The sequence below is a fragment of the Nicotiana attenuata genome, unplaced genomic scaffold, assembly GCF_001879085.1.
Source record: "Nicotiana attenuata strain UT unplaced genomic scaffold, NIATTr2, whole genome shotgun sequence".
NCBI classification, from domain to species: domain Eukaryota; kingdom Viridiplantae; phylum Streptophyta; class Magnoliopsida; order Solanales; family Solanaceae; genus Nicotiana; species Nicotiana attenuata.
Genome location: NW_017670322.1, coordinates 604597 through 623330, shown reverse-complemented (window position 1 = coordinate 623330; position 18734 = coordinate 604597). Strand labels below are relative to the sequence as shown.

The 18734-nt window shown below is 39.4% G+C and overlaps 2 protein-coding genes across 2 annotated transcripts; one reads left to right on the top strand and one right to left on the bottom strand.

Annotated features, from left to right (window-relative positions):
* Positions 1–3527: 3527 nt before the first annotated feature.
* Positions 3528–4709, top strand: LOC109237859 (DNA-damage-repair/toleration protein DRT102). The gene has a single exon (XM_019404250.1). It carries the CDS (start codon positions 3590–3592, stop codon positions 4526–4528), a length of 939 nt encoding a protein of 312 aa, XP_019259795.1. The 5' UTR covers positions 3528–3589; the 3' UTR covers positions 4529–4709.
* An 873-nt stretch (positions 4710–5582) lies between these two features.
* Positions 5583–17235, bottom strand: LOC109237858 (zeta-carotene desaturase, chloroplastic/chromoplastic). The gene is made up of 14 exons (XM_019404249.1): positions 16729–17235; positions 10116–10240; positions 9834–9968; positions 9531–9603; positions 9309–9382; positions 8831–8935; positions 8468–8712; positions 8226–8313; positions 8034–8076; positions 7779–7935; positions 7545–7673; positions 7358–7430; positions 6549–6713; positions 5583–6043 (listed from the first exon to the last, which is right to left on the bottom strand). The coding sequence occupies exons 1-14, from the start codon at positions 16913–16915 to the stop codon at positions 5876–5878; spliced, it is 1767 nt and encodes a 588-aa protein (XP_019259794.1). The 5' UTR covers positions 16916–17235; the 3' UTR covers positions 5583–5875.
* Between the last annotated feature and the right edge of the window lie 1499 nt (positions 17236–18734).

Sequence of the window (18734 nt, the reverse complement as noted above, 5' to 3'; positions counted from 1 at the left end):
ACTTGAACTTTATTTAATAAGATAGAAATTACCAGAGCGTCATTGTAGGGCTGAGAAATGCCTTCTGCTTCTTCATCGTTGAATGATAAGGAGCCTTCGGGCACATAATATCAGGTTCGTTTTTCACTAGTGATTGATACCTTAGTGCATTTGAATATGGGTCCCTGTGGAATGTCGACCCCACCGACGATCATATGAATGACATGTTGGGGTTCCTTCTGTTCATTTTTCCTGTTGGCGTCCCTTTCTCTGAAATAATTCTTGGCTCGATCGCTTAGGAACTCTCGAAGGTGGCCCTCATTGAATAGACGGGCTACATCCTCCCTTAATCGCTTGCAATCCTCGGTCTTGTGACCATGCGTGCCATGATACTTGCACATCAAATTTGGGTTTCTTTGGGAAGGATCAATCTGTATGGGTTTGGGCCACCTAGTATCTTTGATCCTTCCGATTGTCGATACAATGCCTGATGCGTGGATGCTAAAGTTATATTTCGACAACCGAGGTGCCTCTGTAGGATCAGCATGCTTATCAAAACCAGTTTTGCTCATAAGTCCCCGAGAATCTGTCCTCGATCACTTCTTCGATCATTCCGGGCGGAATTGCGTCCTGAACCATTGTTTCTTCAATTTGCGGTATATGGTTGATATCGTTCTCTGTTCGACCTTGGCTCCCTATCGACGTCCCTCTGGGTTTTAACTATCGACCCGTTTGGATGTACTGAATCGGAAGGGGCTCCTAATTGGTCGTCCTCGAGCCTGATCTTCGATTGATACCAATTGTGCACATCTGCCCAAGTTACAGCTGGATACTCGATCAAAATTTGTTTCAACTGACGTGATGCTATCGAACTCCGCTCGTTCAACCCTTGGGTGAGAGCTTGGACGGCCCAATCATCTGTGACCGGTGGCAACTCCATGCGTTCCATTTGAAATCGGGATATGAACTCCCTCAGCATTTCGTTGTCCCTTTGTCTTATCTTGGAAAGGTTCGATTTTCTTGTTGCGACCTTTATGGCCTCTGCGTGTGCCTTTATGAAAGAATCTGCTAACAAAGAAAATGAGTCGATGGAATTTGGTGGCAGGTTGTGATACCAAATCATTGCTCCCTTCGAAAGGGTTTCTCCGAACTTTTTCAACAACACAAATTCGATTTCATCATCTTCTAGGTCATTTCCCTTTATTCCGCACGTGTACGAAGTGATGTGTTCATTAGGATCGGTGGTCCCGTTGTACTTAGGTATGTCCAGCATACGGAACTTCTTAGGAGTGGGCTTCAGAGCCGCACTTTGAGGAAAAGGCTTCTGCACGAACTTTTTCAAATTCAAACCCTTTAGGATCGAGGGTGCCTCCGGTATCTGATCAACTCGGGAGTTGTATGTTTCCACTTTTTTATCATTAGCTTCGATTTTCTTCTCTTCTGATTCAATTCTTTTGGTGAGCTCTTTGAGCATTTTCATTATTGCAGGATCAGTCCTCGATTCGTTACCATTCGACCTTTCTGGCACTAGCTCTGTATGGCGAGTGATTTCTGGATCGACCCCACTTGGAGTCCCATGTTGATTTTGCAACTGCACAATAGCGGCCTATTGAGCCTGTAGCATCTCGAATATCACCTGGAGACTAACTCTTCCGCCTCCTCTGCTTTGTGTACCTTGACCACCAGATCGGCCTTCCCTGCGTACACTCCCTTCGGGGTCCGCGCCTAGGTCCGCATTTAGAGCAACGTGCAAACTGACATCGACTGGATCGGCAACTGGTGCTCCCCCGAGATTAGCCGGTGGCACCCCGGCTCCTGGAGCAATTACATAGTCGTCTTCCCCGTGAAACTCGAGACCATCATCACCATGTGTGGGTGTGTTTTGTGAGTTTGACATGTTTTAACTTGAGAGCAAAAATACTTGACAAGAACAAGCGTGAAATAATGTGTGTTATCAGAATTAGCGCCGAACAATCACTATTATCCTTAGCCCCACGGTGGGCGCCAAACTATTTACCCTAAAATTCGAGTAACAATTAAACTTATATTGTGGTTTTAAGGATATGTGATTCAATCCAATACCAATTGATAAACAAGGAATTAAATGGATAAATTAGAGAACAAAATAAATCAAACTAGTATGCTAGCCAAATCTCGACCTCGACTTGTGGTAGTCTCGGGGTGTGATAATAAGAATAGCAAATGATAAAGCAACTCTGGTGAACAGTAAATGAAATAGCAGGAAAATAATGAATGTATATATTCTTATCAGTGGACAGTGATGCTTACAAATGAATGGGATCCCTCTTTATATAATGGAGGAGTCCTAAATAAGGTACACTTCTAATTATAGTAGGAAATCATATTAACATCTAATTAACCGCTGCAGACGATCCGTTCCGAGATTCATGCCACAATTCTCGACCAATCGCGGAATATCTCACTTTTTCCGTTATCAAGCCATGCCGGTGTCACTCGAAGTCTGCCTCCTTCTGTCCACAATCGAGGTCGACCTCGGGATGACTCGACGTCCTGGTTTTTCAATGTGACACTCCTATCTCGACCAAAGAATAAAATCGGGTAGCCCCGATTTCTACCGTATACAGGCTTAGTGTGATATTTGTCAAACGATACACATAATGTCAAAACTTTATAGAATACACTTATTATATAGTGCATATTGTGGTAGGTATGGAGAATCACTTTACTGAAATGCGAGCTTGTGAATTTACGAACGTTTAAATATTTACTATTTTATTGTGTTGCTTGATTTATAAATTATAAATTTATGATTGATCTAAGGTTTGGAAAGATTGTAAATTTCATCGGTTATTGGCTTTATTATTTGCAGAGAATATGTAAGTCGCTGCAAAAAATGGCTACCAAAGAATTTGTGGAGGACTACGTGATAGATTCCACGATTGACTAAAAATTAGGAGAAAAAACACGCAGAACTAATAGCATTTCCTAGAAAAATACAGAAGATATTTTCAAACCAATAGATATTTTCAAGTGACATTTCATAAAGTACACTTGTTTTATTTATTTTAATTTAATGGAAGTTTATTTGTTTTGGAGTAAAAAAAGAGATTTTTTCATTTCCCATTTTCCTAGTTCTAAAAAAGAAAGTTAACTTTTTTCTTCTTACCTATTAATCGCTTGACATTTTTATTGCTGTACCACTATTGAGAATCGTAACCTATTAGACTCTAGTTTTTTTCTTAGGCACAAAGAGAAAGTTAACTTAATTATCCTTATCAATTGAATTAACTTCTTGTATATTCACATAAAAATTAAAGAAAATCAACTCATAAAGAAAAGACGTTTAAATTAAGTTACACATGTAGCCCGTCAGTCAAAAATAATTGCATTTCCTAGTTAATATATTAAAAATACATTTTATATATATATATATATATATAAAATAGCCACAAAATCCGCTGTCGTATTAAAATGCCTATTCTTAATTACCTAATCACGTGAAGTTAAATTTTGGATCATGTGATCTTCACATGCTAAACAAATCAATAAGCAGTATTAATATTTCCAACACATATATTCACAGTAACTCAGCTCATAGCAAGTCAAAGTAAGTCAAATCATATCTCCAATGGCTCAAGAATCAACGAAACGACCCTTGAAAATCATCGCCGGCGCCGATTCATTCGGCTGCAACCTCAAAGACACCTTACTCTCCCAACTCCGCGCTCTCAACATCGAAGTCGAAGACCTCGGCACCGACAAATACTACTCCGTCGGCGAAGAAATCGGCCGCCGAGTTAGCCAAGCCGCTAATAATAACCCCGCCGTCGAGACACGTGGACTCGTCGCCTGTGGTACCGGCGTCGGAGTTGCCATCTTCGCTAACAAATTCCCCGGCGTTTATGCAGCCACGTGTCTCAACCCTGATGAAGCCCGCAATGCTCGTTCCATCAATAATTGCAACGTTCTCGCCGTCTCCGGCATGAATACTACGCCGGAAGTAGCTGCCGAAGTTCTCAAGACGTTTCTAGAAACACCCTTTAGGTCTCCCTGCCCGGCTTCTGGATCAAACCCATGGCCTGACGAAATTGACCAATTCTTGGAAAATTCGATTACTGAAATGTCAAAGATTGGAACTTTGGGGCCATCTCTGGAAAGTGGAGAAAAAGGGGAATCTGGGAATTGTAATCTATGTTCTTTGGTAAAGGACAGAGAGTTTAAGCCAGTGGAAATAATGCCAGGTGGGTCAATGACAATAGTGAGGGAGAGTCCTACTTCAGCTTTTGTGAAATTCACTGCAGGGAGTGTTGAGCCAGCTCATCACCATACATTTGGGCATGATCTTGTGGTGTTCAAGGGGAGTAAAAGGGTGTGGAATTTGAGTAAAGGGAAGAAATATGATTTGGGTGTTGGAGATTATTTGTTTACTCCAGCTGGGGATGTACATAGGGTGAAGTATTTGGAAGATACAGAGTTCTTTCTCAAGTGGGAAGGGCAGTGGGATTTGGTCTTTGATGAGGATCATGCTGCTGCAAATGCTGCAATTGATGAGGAAAAGGAGAATTGATTGAGTTCTTTTGTTGCAATGTTTTATTAGAGGGATTCTGTTTTGGTATGTCAATGTACTAGGGTTGATTTCCTTCCTTAAAATAAGTCAGTTGTGGTCTATAACAGTTGTTTTAATCTTGTATTGTTTGCTGTTACATTTTCATCTTTAAATAAACATGGCATTTGGTGTTAGGAGACTATTTCTTCGTAAATTATGTTCCTTAATTTCATTTCCTTTTCTTTTTTACTTCCCCTTGAGATTGGTATATCTAAACTTCATAGCAAATTTTTCATTAAAAAAGTACAACAACAACAATAAAAAATCCAGTAGAATCCCACAATTAGGTTCTGGGGAGGGTAAATTGTAGGCGTATCTTACCCCTACCTTATCCGGTAGAGAGTTTATTTCCGAAAGTAGAAATGAAGCAATAAACAATGACGCTATCAGAATAGAGCCAATCCTACTAGAAATAATGACACATCATATAATAGCAAGAGGCTATGAATAGGAAAATACAAGACTAGTACTAATATTAGACGAAACTCTAAACTGCCTGTCAACCCACAACCCTAATCCTCGACCTCCATACCCTCCTATCGGGGGCATGTCCTCGATAGGAGCACTTGTCTGCATAGAGTAACCACATGTGACTGCAGCTTCACCCCTTTCTCTAAAAAGAGCCTCAAGTTCTAGAGAATTTCTTATTTATCTTAAAACACAATTATACAAATAAAAAGAATGGTTACAAAGGATAATTACGTAAAAGAGTCTTGATTAGAGGCAATCAGTTCAACAACGTATCTGTAGCTCGCATTTGTTTGTGCTTCAACAACCATGTTATGTTTTTCCTCTCACCTTAAACATGATTGCATCCATCCTTCTCTTCTGTGGCTTCCTTCACTTAATTGTTCACTTTCATTGTCTTCTCTGCCTCTAATAAAAAAACAACTATAACATATGTATTAACCGATACTTTCTGGGCAAGGGATACAAAGTATTCATCCTTGCCTTCAACCTCCTCTCTCTATCATGTCCGATCCGTGTTAGTTATAAATAAGTAATAAAAATAATATTTCATAAAAGTAGAAGGCTCATAGTCTCAGGTGTAATAAAGTTCTTCTCAATGAATGATGAGCAATACGATCCATTTCACTAAACCTTAAGGGTGGCAGAATAGATACATCACTATGAAGATTTACTAATATTACATACAACATATTTTAACCTTTTGATTTCCATCTTGTGAACTCAAAATTTAGAACAACTGGTCCTTGTGCAATGCCTAACTGATTTATGTTTGTATCTGCTTCTCGGATTAACAAAGTGGGGGGTGCTCTTCAGTATTCATTGGATGATTTCCAGTCATCAGACAAGACTCAACTCATCAGATACTGATACACCTTCAGAGATCTCGTTTGACTCAGCAGCAGCAATCTTTTTCCGCAATGCCACCAGCTTCTCGCCAGCATCACATACGTATGCAGAAGCTTGCCTACCTGAAAGAGTTGCCCCTTCCATGCTATCGATGTAGTCCTGAGGAAAACAGGCATTTTCACACAAGAGGGAAGTTAACCAATGTGCTGTATCCTCAGCAAAACGAAATTATTGCAGGTAGTATTGCATACTTGGCTGCAGCTCATTGTTAAATTTCACATAAGACATTTGTACTATTTGGCATAAAGAGGTCCCGATCCAATAGTTTAAAGTTCCAAAGCCTCCAAAATGTCATTAGTTACATATGAACTCTTCTTTTTACAACAATCAAGACCAAGAAGTTTCTGTAACACTTTCTCAAAGAGAGACCATTTCAATTAGACTCGGATACTATCAATTCACAACTCGTAAAGAATATGCACTTCTATATACATAATATGATTTTCAGCCATTCACTTCTTTTTCTGGTAAATATTGGCCAAACAGATATTAAACTTGACCTAAATCTTACTATCACTAAGATAAACTTTTCTCTTTGAGTAGAAGCATCACATGTTTAATACACAGATCAAAGTATTAAGAGTACTGGATAAAAGCAGACTACCTGTTTTGTATATGAGCCAGCAAGAAAGAAATTTTCCACTGGCGTCTTCTGATCAGGTCTGAATGGGTCTTTACCAGGTCCTTCACGATACAGGGATTGCCCAATTTTCACAACTGATGACCAGGTAACCTCAAGACCTTGGGAAGAAGGAAATAGTGCCAAAACCTGAAACCAAAATACCTTATACATTAAGGAGCCATTTGATTCACATCCTAGTTATGCAAGGGTTATAATGCAGAACACTTACTTTAAGGACACTTTTGTCGTTAAATAGCTTAATCCTCGTACTGCTAATACACGCATTCTTACTACATATTCTTCCCCCATAATATTATACATAGTTCTCATATAACTTAACGCACACATTCTTACTAAATATTCTTTTCCCCATAAAATTATACATAGTTTTCATATAACTTAAGGCAGATGGTATTTAATACCGCTAACCAAATGTTACATTAGTTATGCAAAAATTATTTTCTCTTATGCAGCCAACCAAATGCTACACTCTTTTTGAAAACCAAAGAAGTCTGCAAGGGCTAGTGGCGCACGGTTCGAAACTCGGTGGATAATGGGCCTGCCCCTCTTCCTCTCTCCACTTAATTACCAAGCTTTTGTTTGCAGTAGGTTTCAAACCCGTAATGTGCGCCTAACCCACATAACACGTGTTGCGCTCTTACCACTAGACCAAATCCCAGGCCCTTGCAGATTACTCGGTTATTATGTATATATCATTTCCTGTTAAGTAAAATCATGTTCTAAAGGTTTTCGAGAAGAAAAAAAAAGGCACGTATAAGAAGCTAAATTACCTGCTTTGACACTCTTTTTATGATTTCATCATTTAGTAGAGGCATGTACGGGTCACCTGGCGTAAGGACACATCTGAAGGCACCAAGATAGATCAGAGAAGATAACTAGAAGATTTAATCTGATCAGAATATCTATTGAGTTGCTGAGCAGCTTTCTGATAGTAAAGATAAGAACGTAATTCCTTACTGAAGCAATGAGCCTTGGCCCTCAATGTAATAATCTTCCGGAGATGCCAATGCAAGGTCCGCAAAGCAAGAGAAATCTGCATCTGGTGTATACAGGAGATTGTCCAAACCTGTAGCGCGCTTCAATTGCCTGGATTACAGAGAGATTCTTATCTTAACACACAGATATAGTAGTTCATCATACAAGATTTTCATATTGAGGAAAATAGTTGCTTCTGAGCCACAAATGTATCACCTCGAACGCTCCAAGTCCTGCAACTCTGTAACCCAGCCATTGTATCGTAGTTGCACTGTAACAACAGGCACTCCAACCAATTTGTAAATGTTGTCAAATAATTCCAATTCCCTCCACTTCTGAGGTAACAATCTTTTAATTCCAGGGACATCACATGCTGCAATTAGATATCAGCCAAAACAGTTTCAGTTTTATGCTGTTGAAAAGGAGGGAAATGAGGGAAAATTCACATCAATCATATTGTTGATTACCAACCAGCGACATAAGCATCAGCTTTTACAATTTTCTTCTGAGTGGCCTGCACGTAGACACCATAGCAGTTGATGAACACATCCACAATTGTAAAGCAGCATGAAGTACTTATATATGCATAAAAGAGCCTAACATTTGAACATATTGAAAGCTATTCTTTTAAAAGGTGATAAACAGATGAAAGAAAGATTTTACCTTTGACATTGCAAGCCCGCTAACGTACATACTTCCATCAGAGGATGTCTCATAGAGTACCTCTCTGCACCCCCACCTCAGATGGAACCTGTTAACAGAGAACAGATTCAGAATAAACTGAGCATAAGCAGTTCATTCATGAGAAAATTTCAGGCTGAAATCTGCTGGACCACAATAAGAGCAATTTCAAGTCCAAAATCAGCTAATTCACAGTGAGCAGCTGTTTCCATATTTGGTCTTACCTGCCCCCCTTATCCAAGATGTACTTCTTAATGGGACCACTCAAATAAACGTCAGGAGAACCTTTAAGCATGCGTAAAAGGGAAGCCTCCGTTTTAGTGGCAAATAATGCAAATATAGTGAGCATACACCGAGCACTGATATTGTCACAGTCAATGAATCCAAGAGCATATGCGACAGGATCCCACATCCTCTGGATGCTAGTACGCGTCCCGCCTTTAGACATAAACCACTCCGAAAAGCTTACCTGAAAGTTGAAACAGATATTATAAGGAACAAGTAGCTGGAGAGGACACATCCTTGCAGAGAAACAGACTATCTGACTTGTTAACAAGGAGGAGGCGAAAAAAGGAAATAACACTTACGCTATCCAAATCACGTATCTGCTGCAATGCACCATCTGGATCAACTAAAGCCCGCACCACTGGACTAAGGGCAAGAGCTACAGCATTTCTAGCTTTATCGTAAGTCTGCATTTAAAGGGAAGACCATGTTAACGACGATCACATTTAAGACGAGCATTAATCAGGGTTTGCAACAACAGCAACACAGAAATGACAATAACTGATATCTTCTCTCTTCTTTTTTCAAAGAAAACCACGAATTAATAATGGTAGACAACCAGCCCGAAGATCACTATTATACCATTCTACGGTCTAGGTAAGTGAACCGTTAAGAAGGAGCTGATGTAGGTGCAGCAATAAATGAAGCCAAGAGTCAAATGCCAAAGGCATGACCAATAACACTGATCAAACCAAGGAGCTGTACTGTACATTTTTTATTTTAGTATAAGAGATAGCATGAACTGCAAAATCAATTACGAAGAGGGCATTAGCATGTTACCTTTAGCTGATTAGTAGTCAAAAATGCATTAATTCCATGTAGGGGTGCTCCAACCGGAAAACGGAAATCAAGCTCTGCATTGAGGTATAGACGGTAAATTAGATAGTAACAGACCATGTTAACTTTATATATTGGAAGACATGTTCCTCTAGGAGTCATTTGTGAAAGCATTTTAAAGTTCCCCTAGATGAAATATTTTGTGCCGCACAAATAAAATCATACCCCCTATTTCACCCCCTTTATTTACAAATGTGTGGGTATGGTCCTTCACTAGCAGATTTTTTTCAGCACCCACCTACATCAACCAGGAAAAAGAAATAGAATTACTTAACTGATAAAGCTGAACAGGAAAAAAATATCAAGACTCCTTGCACTTTAATATCCATTGTCCTACTATCAAACGAAGTTTAATTTTAGGCATTAATGCACCTTAACAAAGAGTGAGCAGTAATGCAGTTCCATTGCATGCGCAACCACTCAGTAAGTAGAAATACAATAGAACTATGAATGGAGAGCTCTGTTCACCTTTTTCAACAAACGGAACAGATTATTATAGCAACCAAAGAACACATGCAGTCCCATTTCAATGTGGTTTCCACGTCTATCAACAAAAGAACCCACTTTCCCACCAATAAAAGGCCTCGATTCATATATATCCACCTGAAAGAAAGTAGAAGACATGAAAATTCCAGGTCACTGGTTAAAAACAAAGATAAAGACAATTTTTTCATCTTTTTTGGTTAATAGTTTTGTTTCAAAGTGAATTGATCATAGCAATTCTTGAAAGGGGATGTTAGGCTTCTGAACCTCATGTCCTTGATCCAAGAGCTCCACAGCAGTCGACATGCCTGCAAGCCCAGCTCCAATAATAGCTACTTTCAGCTTTGGCCCTCGATAATGTTCAGGTTCAGGTGGAAATAGCCCTTTTGGAGCTGTAAGTTGAAAATTTGTTTCAGCAGCAGTACATTAACTTATATAACAGAGATTGTCCCTCTAGATTTCCAGACACTATAAAAAGGGTAGCCCGATGCACTAAGCTCCCGCTATATGCGGGGTCCGGGGAAGGGCCGAACCACAAGGATCTATTGTACGCAGCCTTACCCTGCATTCTTGCAAGAGGCTGTTTCCAACTCATTTTACCTTATTCAGATAGTTCTTTTTCAAAATTTTAGTACAACAACTTGTTTATCATTAAGTTACACAAAAAGTATATATTTCTGTCTAAAGAGAGAAGATTGAAATGATAGTGAAGTTCTTTTGTTTCCAACTTGCCTACGCTTTCTTGACATATCCAGTCCTAGACTGATCCTGTGAAAGCAAGTATACAAAAGGGAATGAATTATGCTTCTCACCCCTTTCATCTTTTAATCATTCCTGCCTCGCCCTCTAACCCTTCTCCAACCTCAAACACACACATCTTTGCAGCTTAATTCAATCCGAAACCATTGTGGACCCTCTGACCTATGATTGCTGATAGGAACTCAACTGAATTCCAACTATGAAACGACAAGGAAGCTCACCTAAAGAGCAAAATCCGGAGGATTGCCCTTGAACAGTGCGCTCGATAAGAACTCAACAATGGAGTTCTGAGTAATTGGAAAAAGATAGAGAGAGAAGAAAAGAAGATAGATTTCTTATTCAGAACATTACAGGAGGAATTGTACAGAATTGGGGCAAAAATCAACCTATATAGGAGAGGCGGGAAAGTTAGTTGTAACTAACTTTAGGAAGTCCTCTTCCTTAAGTGGCCTAGCACGTGCAGCTCACGTGAGTTTCTAACAACTTCTTAACAAACTCCTAACTGATTTTCTAATAGGGTATTTGGCTAATAGGATCGTATCAACTACCCCCCTCTACAGACAATCCTTGTCCTCAAGGATGAAATAAGGGAAACCTCTGCTTCATGTCATAGTAGTCTTCCCAAGTGCTATCTTCAGGGGCAGCATTAAACCATTTGACTAGGATCTGAGAACAGCACGCCCATGTTTCTGAATCATGCGCCTATCCAATATAGCTTCAGGTTCCAATAGAACATGACCTTCATCTGAGAACACCACTGGTAAAGTAACTGTGGCTGAGTGAGAGCCAATCTTCCTTTTCAATTGGGAGATGTGAAAAGTGGGGTGGATCTTTGTACCAATAGGTAGGTCCAAAGTGTAAGCAACTGCTCCCACCTTAGCAATGATTTTGAAAGGACCAAAAAACTTAGGTGAGAGTTTCTGATACCCATGAGACTTAAGAGAGAGCTGTCTATATGGTTGTAGCTTGACATAAACCCAATCACCTACTGCATATGCTCTATCAGTTCTTCCCTTATCAGCTTGGGTCTTCATCCTATTCTGAGCTTTTTCCAAATGGGACTTCAACAGTCTGAGGGTGGCCTCCCTAGCTTGCAGACTTCTATCAACCAAATCTAATTGAGAGTCAAAACTCATATAAGGAAGCAAGGGAGGGGGCTTCTGGCCATAGACTGCCTCATAAGGAGTCATGTTGGTGCTATGTTGGTGCTGGAATGATAGGATGTGTTGTACCACCATTCAGCTAGTGGTAGCCATTGTTGCCATGTTCTTGGTTTCTCAAATGTCATGCATCTAAGGTAAGCTTCTACACATCTATTAACCACCTCTGTCTGGCCATCAGTTTGAGGATGGTAGGCTGTGGAAGTAAGGAGAGAAACCTGCTGCAATTTGCACAGCTCCTTCCAAAATTTACTTGTGAACACAGGATCTCTATCAGACACTATAGACTTAGGCATCCCATGAAGCCTAAACACCTCGTCCATGAACACCTGAGCCACTTCCAAGGCAGTGTAAGGATGCTTGAGAGCTATGAAATGGGCAGCCTTGCTTAGTCGATCAACCACCACAAAGATTACTTCTTTCCCCAGCAACCTTAGGAAGGCCCTCAATGAAGTCTATGGATATGTCTTGCCAAACCTTTTCTGGTATAGGTAAAGGCTGTAGTAATCCAGGAAAAGCCACAGTTTCATTTTTGCATTTTTGACACACATCACAGCTTCTTATATAGTTGTAAACATCCTGCTTCATTTTCTTCCAATAAAAATCCTGTTTAAGCCTTTTTAGTGTGGCTGTAATGCCAGGATGACCTCCTATAGGACTGTCATGGTAATAGGATAAGAGCTTAGTTCTGAGTGCTTGATCAGTACCAATCACCAATTTATTCTTCCTGCTTAGAATCCCATTGTGAAACCTATAGTAAGGTTTAGTGGTTTTGCCCTCCTGTATGGATTTGATAAGCTGTTGAAGTGGGAGATCCTGAGCCCATGAAGTCTTGACTGATTCCAGAATGTCTGAGCTGACATTGGAGATGCTGTACAGTTGAATGTCCTCTTCCCTTCTAGATAAAGCATCAGCAACCACATTCTCTTTTCCCTTCTTGTAGTCAATAGAATAGTCATAGCCAAGCAACTTGACTAGCCATTTCTGCTGGCTAGGAGTAGTGATCCTCTGCTCCAATAGGTACTTAGGGCTGTGATGATCAGTTTTGATGGTGAATGGTCTTCCCAGCAAATAGGGTCTCCACTTTTGTACAGCAGATACTAAGGCCAGTAATTCTCTTTCATATACTGATAGTGCCCTGTTCTTGGCTGACAGACCCTTACTAAAGAAAGCAATAGGTTTATTGTCTTGGGCTAGAACAGCTCCAATCCCTCCACCAGAAGCATCAGTTTCAACTGTGAATGTTTTTGAAAAATCAGGGAGAGCTAAAACAGGTGCTGAAGTAATAGCCCTCTTTAATTCTTCAAAGGAAACAGTGGCTTCAATATTCCATTGAAAGTTACCCTTCTTGAGCAAATCAGTTAGAGGCCTTGCAATTACACCATACCCCTTGATAAATCTCCTGTAATAACCAGTCAGTCCCAAGAATTCCCTTAGACCCTTGACAGAAGAAGGTAGGGGCCAATCTAGCACCCCTTTTACCTTCTGATTATCCATAGACACACCATGCTCAGAAATAATGTGGCCTAAGTAGTCAATTTGAGCGACTCCAAAAGCACATTTGCTCTGCTTGATGAACAAGGTATGGAACCTCAACACCTTGATAGCTTCCTCCAAATGTACTAAGTGATCAGTCCAGCTTTGACTGTATATGAGTATATCATCAAAGAAAACTAGGATGAACTTCTTGAGAAATTTGTGAAAAATCTGAATCATCAATCTTTGAAAAGTAGAAGGGGCATTAGTTAAACCAAAAGGCATAACTAGGAATTCATAGTGGCCATGGTGGGTCCTAAAGGCAGTCTTAGGTATGTCTGGTTCAAACATCCTAATTTGGTGGTAGCCAGCCCTTAGGTCTAACTTAGAGAAGTATTTAGCATCATGCAATTCATCCAACAGCTCTTCAATTACAGGTATAGGGAATTAGTCCTTGACAGTGCAACTGTTTAACTCCCTATAATCCACACATAAATGCCAAGATCCATCCTTCTTCTTAACCATTACAATAGGAGATGAATAAGGACTAGTATTGTTCCTTATGACCCCAGACTCTAACATCTCATTCACCATCTTTTCAATTTCATTTTTCTGCACATTAGGGTACCTATAAGGTCTGATATTAATAAGAGAAGTACCTTCTTTTAGAATGATCTTATGGTCATGCAGTCTGGAGGGAGGAAGTTGTTTTGGTTCCTCAAAGAGATCACTGTACTGCTGCAATATAGCTTGTAATTCCCCACTCCTAGTAGGCTCCTTAGTTGATCCTTCCACTGTTAATAGGCTAATGTCCACAGCTTGCTGGTGGTGTTCCCTGAACAAACCTACAGATATCATGCATAACTCTGCAGGTTTGGCCAACAACTTGTCCATGCTGCCTTGCTGAATCAACTTGGTAGCTGGAGGTTGTATTCCTCTTAGTGACACCTTGTGGCCCATAATGCTGAACTCTATTCTAAGTTTTTTGAAGTTCCACATGATGTCCCCCAATGTGATTAACCACTGAATACCCAAGACCATGCTGCACCCTCCAATTGGTAATACCAGCATATCTGAATCAAAGGACACACCCTGCATCTTCCATACCAGCTTCTTGCATATGTAGTTGCTTTTCACCTTCTTCCCATCAGCCACAGACACATCAAAAGGGGCTATAGCTGTCAACACACAACCCAATTTCTTGGCAGTATTAAGGTCCAAGAAATTGTGAGTGCTGCCAGTATCAATTAGGACTTGCACAGCCTTGCCTTTGACTGACACAGTCACCCTCATAGTCCTAAAGTCATGCAGACCATTCATATCATGGACTGACACATGAGGCAAAATGGCCCCCTCATCATCGTTTCCCACCCTTGACCAATCATACTCAATAATTCTGCTGAATCTAGCATCACATCTTGCTCTACCTCTATTCCTTCTAAGTCTTCTTCCACCTCCATAGAGAACAGTTGTCTCCTATTTTTACATACATGACCAAAATTGTATTTCTCATCACAGTTATAACAAAGGCCTTTACTACTTCTTTCCTCCATTTCAGCAGGGGTTATTCTTTTGGCATTTCTGTAGGTAGGTTTAGTAGGTAAGGTTTGGGAGTTGGCAGGTTTATTTGATGGTTGGCTAAATTTGGGAGGTATATGAATATTGGATTGGGAATGTTGAGGGTTAACAGATGAAAATCTGGGGGTATTTTTGGTTGAAAATGAAGGATTTGAGGGAATCATGAAAACTTGTTTCTGGACTATCAATGTCTGCTCATGAATCCTAGCTAAACTAATGGCTTTAGCTAAAGATCTAGGTGCTAACATCTTAACAGGTAACCCAATTTCTGGTTTCAAACCCCTAATGAAGCAGCTAACAACATATTCTTCTGGTAATTCCACCCTAGTTAACAGTTCATCAAACAAATCAACATAATCTTGGACTGAGCTTACCTGCCTTAGATCCTTAAGGTCTCCCATGGGGTCGTCAAATAGCTCAGAGCCAAATCGAGCATACAAGCAAGCTAGATACTCACCCCACCTTGGCCAATCCCTGGTCACTCTTTGCTTCATATAGGATTGATGCCATTGTAGAGCCCTTGCCTCCAATTTGCACGGAACTGCCCTCACTTTAGATTCTTCAGGTATCTCCTCATATGCGAAAATCTGTTCGCATTTGTATAGCCAGTCTTTCAACCCTACACCATCAAAAACAGGAAATTCTGTATGATAGTCGCGATTGGGAGGTTGATGGCCTTTAGGACGAGGACCTACCACCTCTGGTCTTTCATTCTCCACAGGAAACTCTTGATTTTGGGCTCCAGTTGTCACCAAATTCCCCATCAACATTTTCCTAATTTCTTCCATAGCCTGGGTCACCCTATTATCGACAGATTTCTGCAATTCTGCCACACTTGATGTCACAGACTCTATCGATCCTTTGAGACTATCAACTTCTTTCCTCAACTCGTGCATTCGAGTGTTGTGATCGCCCATTTCCACAGCTCCAAGGAAGGATTGCTCTGATACCAATGATAGGAACTCAACTGAATTCCAACTATGAAACGACAAGGAAGCTCACCTAAAGAGCAAATGGAGGATTGCCCTTGAACAGTGCGCTCGATTAGAACTCAACAATGGAGTTCTGAGTAATTGGAAAAAGATAGAGAGAGAAGAAAAGAAGATAGATTTCTTATTCAGAACATTACAGGAGGAATTGTACAGAATTGGGGCAAAAAATCAACCTATATAGGAGAGGCGGGAAAGTTAGTTGTAACTAACTTTAGGAAGTCCTCTTCCTTCAGTGGCCTAGCACGTGCAGCTCACGTGAGTTTCTAACAACTTCGTAACAAACCCCTAACCGATTTTCTAATAGGGTATTAGGCTAATAGGATCGTATCAATTGCTCACTCTTTTATTGGGTTAATGGTTTGGATGTGATGCCTTGGCACTATTTTCCTTGCTAAGCAAAACTTCACATGAAATGCAAGAAGCCCTAGTTTGCTAGTCATAAATTCCTTTTAGATGAAGAAATCTGTGATACAAAAGAATACAGGAAAGTACAAAGAACCATCAACCTCAAAGTGCGCTGACATCCTTAAAAATCCTGTCTTCCACTAGAACTTCTGAATTTACAACACAGATAAATACGACCACCTTAAGTCAAATTGTCCAGGTTTAAAAGCAAGGCTCAAAGAGAAAACACAAATGTGCAATCAAGACATACACAAAACAACTTTTTTTTTTTAAAAAAAAACAACCGGCTGATATCCAAAGCATCCAACAAAATACAAAGAAAATATTAACCTCAAAGTTTGTGGCTAGGTACCCACAGAAATATTATCTTCCACCAAAATTAGAGAACAAAACTCAAAGACAAAAGACACTTCTAACCAAGATATACACATAGGAAAGCACAACTACTTAACACCCCTTCATAATTCAGTTCGATATCTCAAATTAAATAGGGAAGTGGACAAACTTTACCATTTGTACTCATATCAGAGACCATGGAGTCCAAATCAGCACGAATAACTGACTTCCGGGTCACTAACCGGTTCGACAAACGGGTACCACGGAAAGCCAAGAATCCAGCTGACCCATTTGGAAAAATATGTTTCTTTCCAGAAGCTGAAGTTGCAGGATAGCAAAGATAAGTTGAAGAAGTAGCCATTGAATTGTGCTATACACAGCAAAAAGAAAAAAAAAATGGAATCTTTTGTTGTCAAATTCTAAGAAAATAGAAGAGATGGGTTAAACAAGAAAGCAGCATAGAAAAACAAAAGACAAGATGAAAGGGTATCTAAAGATTAAAAGATGCTATAAGAGGGAAATTTGGCAGATGTAAGATGCCAGCCAAAGGCCTTAATTGGTGCTAAGTGTAGTTCAGTTAGGTGCCGAATGGGAATTGGGTTGTTTTTGGCTTTGGATTTTAGTGATGTGCGGTTGTTTATTGGATGAGACTAGAGAGCAAGGCAATGGTGGTGTGTTGCCGCCACCACCACTACTAAAATATTAGTGCGCTTAAACAGAAAAAATACTTGTCACTCCATTAATAAGCCAAGCCAAACATTAGTTTGGGACGGAAAATTTTATTTTGTGTCTCATACAACTTACACTAATTGTATGAGGCAACTTTTTATATCACAGTTTTGTGGACCTAGAATTCTGTGGACCCAGCAGTGTAAGATTGGGGTCCATAATTTTATGAGACAAAAAGAAGCCTCATACAATTAATATTAGTTGTATGAGACACAAAATAAAACTTCTCGTTTGGGACGGTTTACAAGGATAAGGTTGGTCAATCAAATATAAAAATGACTTTTCTTCATTGTCACTATAGTTATTTCATAGAACTACAAAATTTCATCTATCAACTTGACGCTCTCCCGATTTTAAATCTTGACATAGAATTTTTCTTTTTTTTAAAATAAGAAATAGTTTTTTAGCACCTAAGTTATTGTATTATATATATTTTACTTGTAATTCTTAACTTATTTTTATTCGATTTTCTGATTTGGTTTGCTTGTTGTTGCTTCTTCCTTTTATTGTTCTGAGCGTATACTAAAAACAACTTAACAACTTCTCTGTCTTCGTATAAGTAGGGGTAAGGCATACCCTCAGGAGCAAATTCAGCTTATTACATATGGGTTCCCGTGAACCCAATAGTTTTTTCACATACCCTGTATATGTATTGAAAAATTTATTAAATGTCCCTAAATATTTGATTGTGAATTCAAATACTTATTGTATATTTATTTAAGATCGTTATAGGAACCCATACAATTTAAATCTGGAATTCGCCTCTGACTATCCTCCCATACCCACTTGTGAGATTGTTATTGTACTTGTATTACTTAACTTAGAGGGTGATTGGATTGGCTTTTAAGATGATCAAATCAGCTTTTATAGTCTGTTTGGCCAAGCTTCTAAAATAAACTTATTTTGAGAAGTGCTTTTCTCAAAAGTACTTTTTAAAAAAATGCTTTTGGTGAGAAACAGTTTGTGTTTGGCTAATTAATTTAAAAGTACTTTTGAGCAGTAATTAGTGTTTGGCCAAACTTTTGAAAAATGCTTATAAGTGTATTTTTCTCAAAAGTGCTTCTCAGAAAAGTGCTTTTGGAGAGAAGCTACTTTTTTCTGCTTCTCCATAACTGCTTCTGATTCTCCTCAAAAGTACTTTTTTTTTCCTTCTAAAAGCTTGGTCAAACATCTCAATTTTTGGCCAAAAACACTTTTGGTAAAAAAAAAAAAAAAAAAGGCACTTTTGGCTCAAAAAAAAGCTTGGCCAAACAGGCTATTAAGCTCTTTTTAGTTTTTTTTCAGTGTTTAAAAAAGTCAAAAAATACTTAAAATAAGTTAAAAACTGCTTAAAACAAGCCAAAAGCAATAAGTTGGGCAATCTCACCTTATTACTTTTGGTTTAAAAGCTATTTTTACTGAAAAACTACTTTTTAAACCAATCCAAATGGGCTCTTAGCCTTATATTGAGT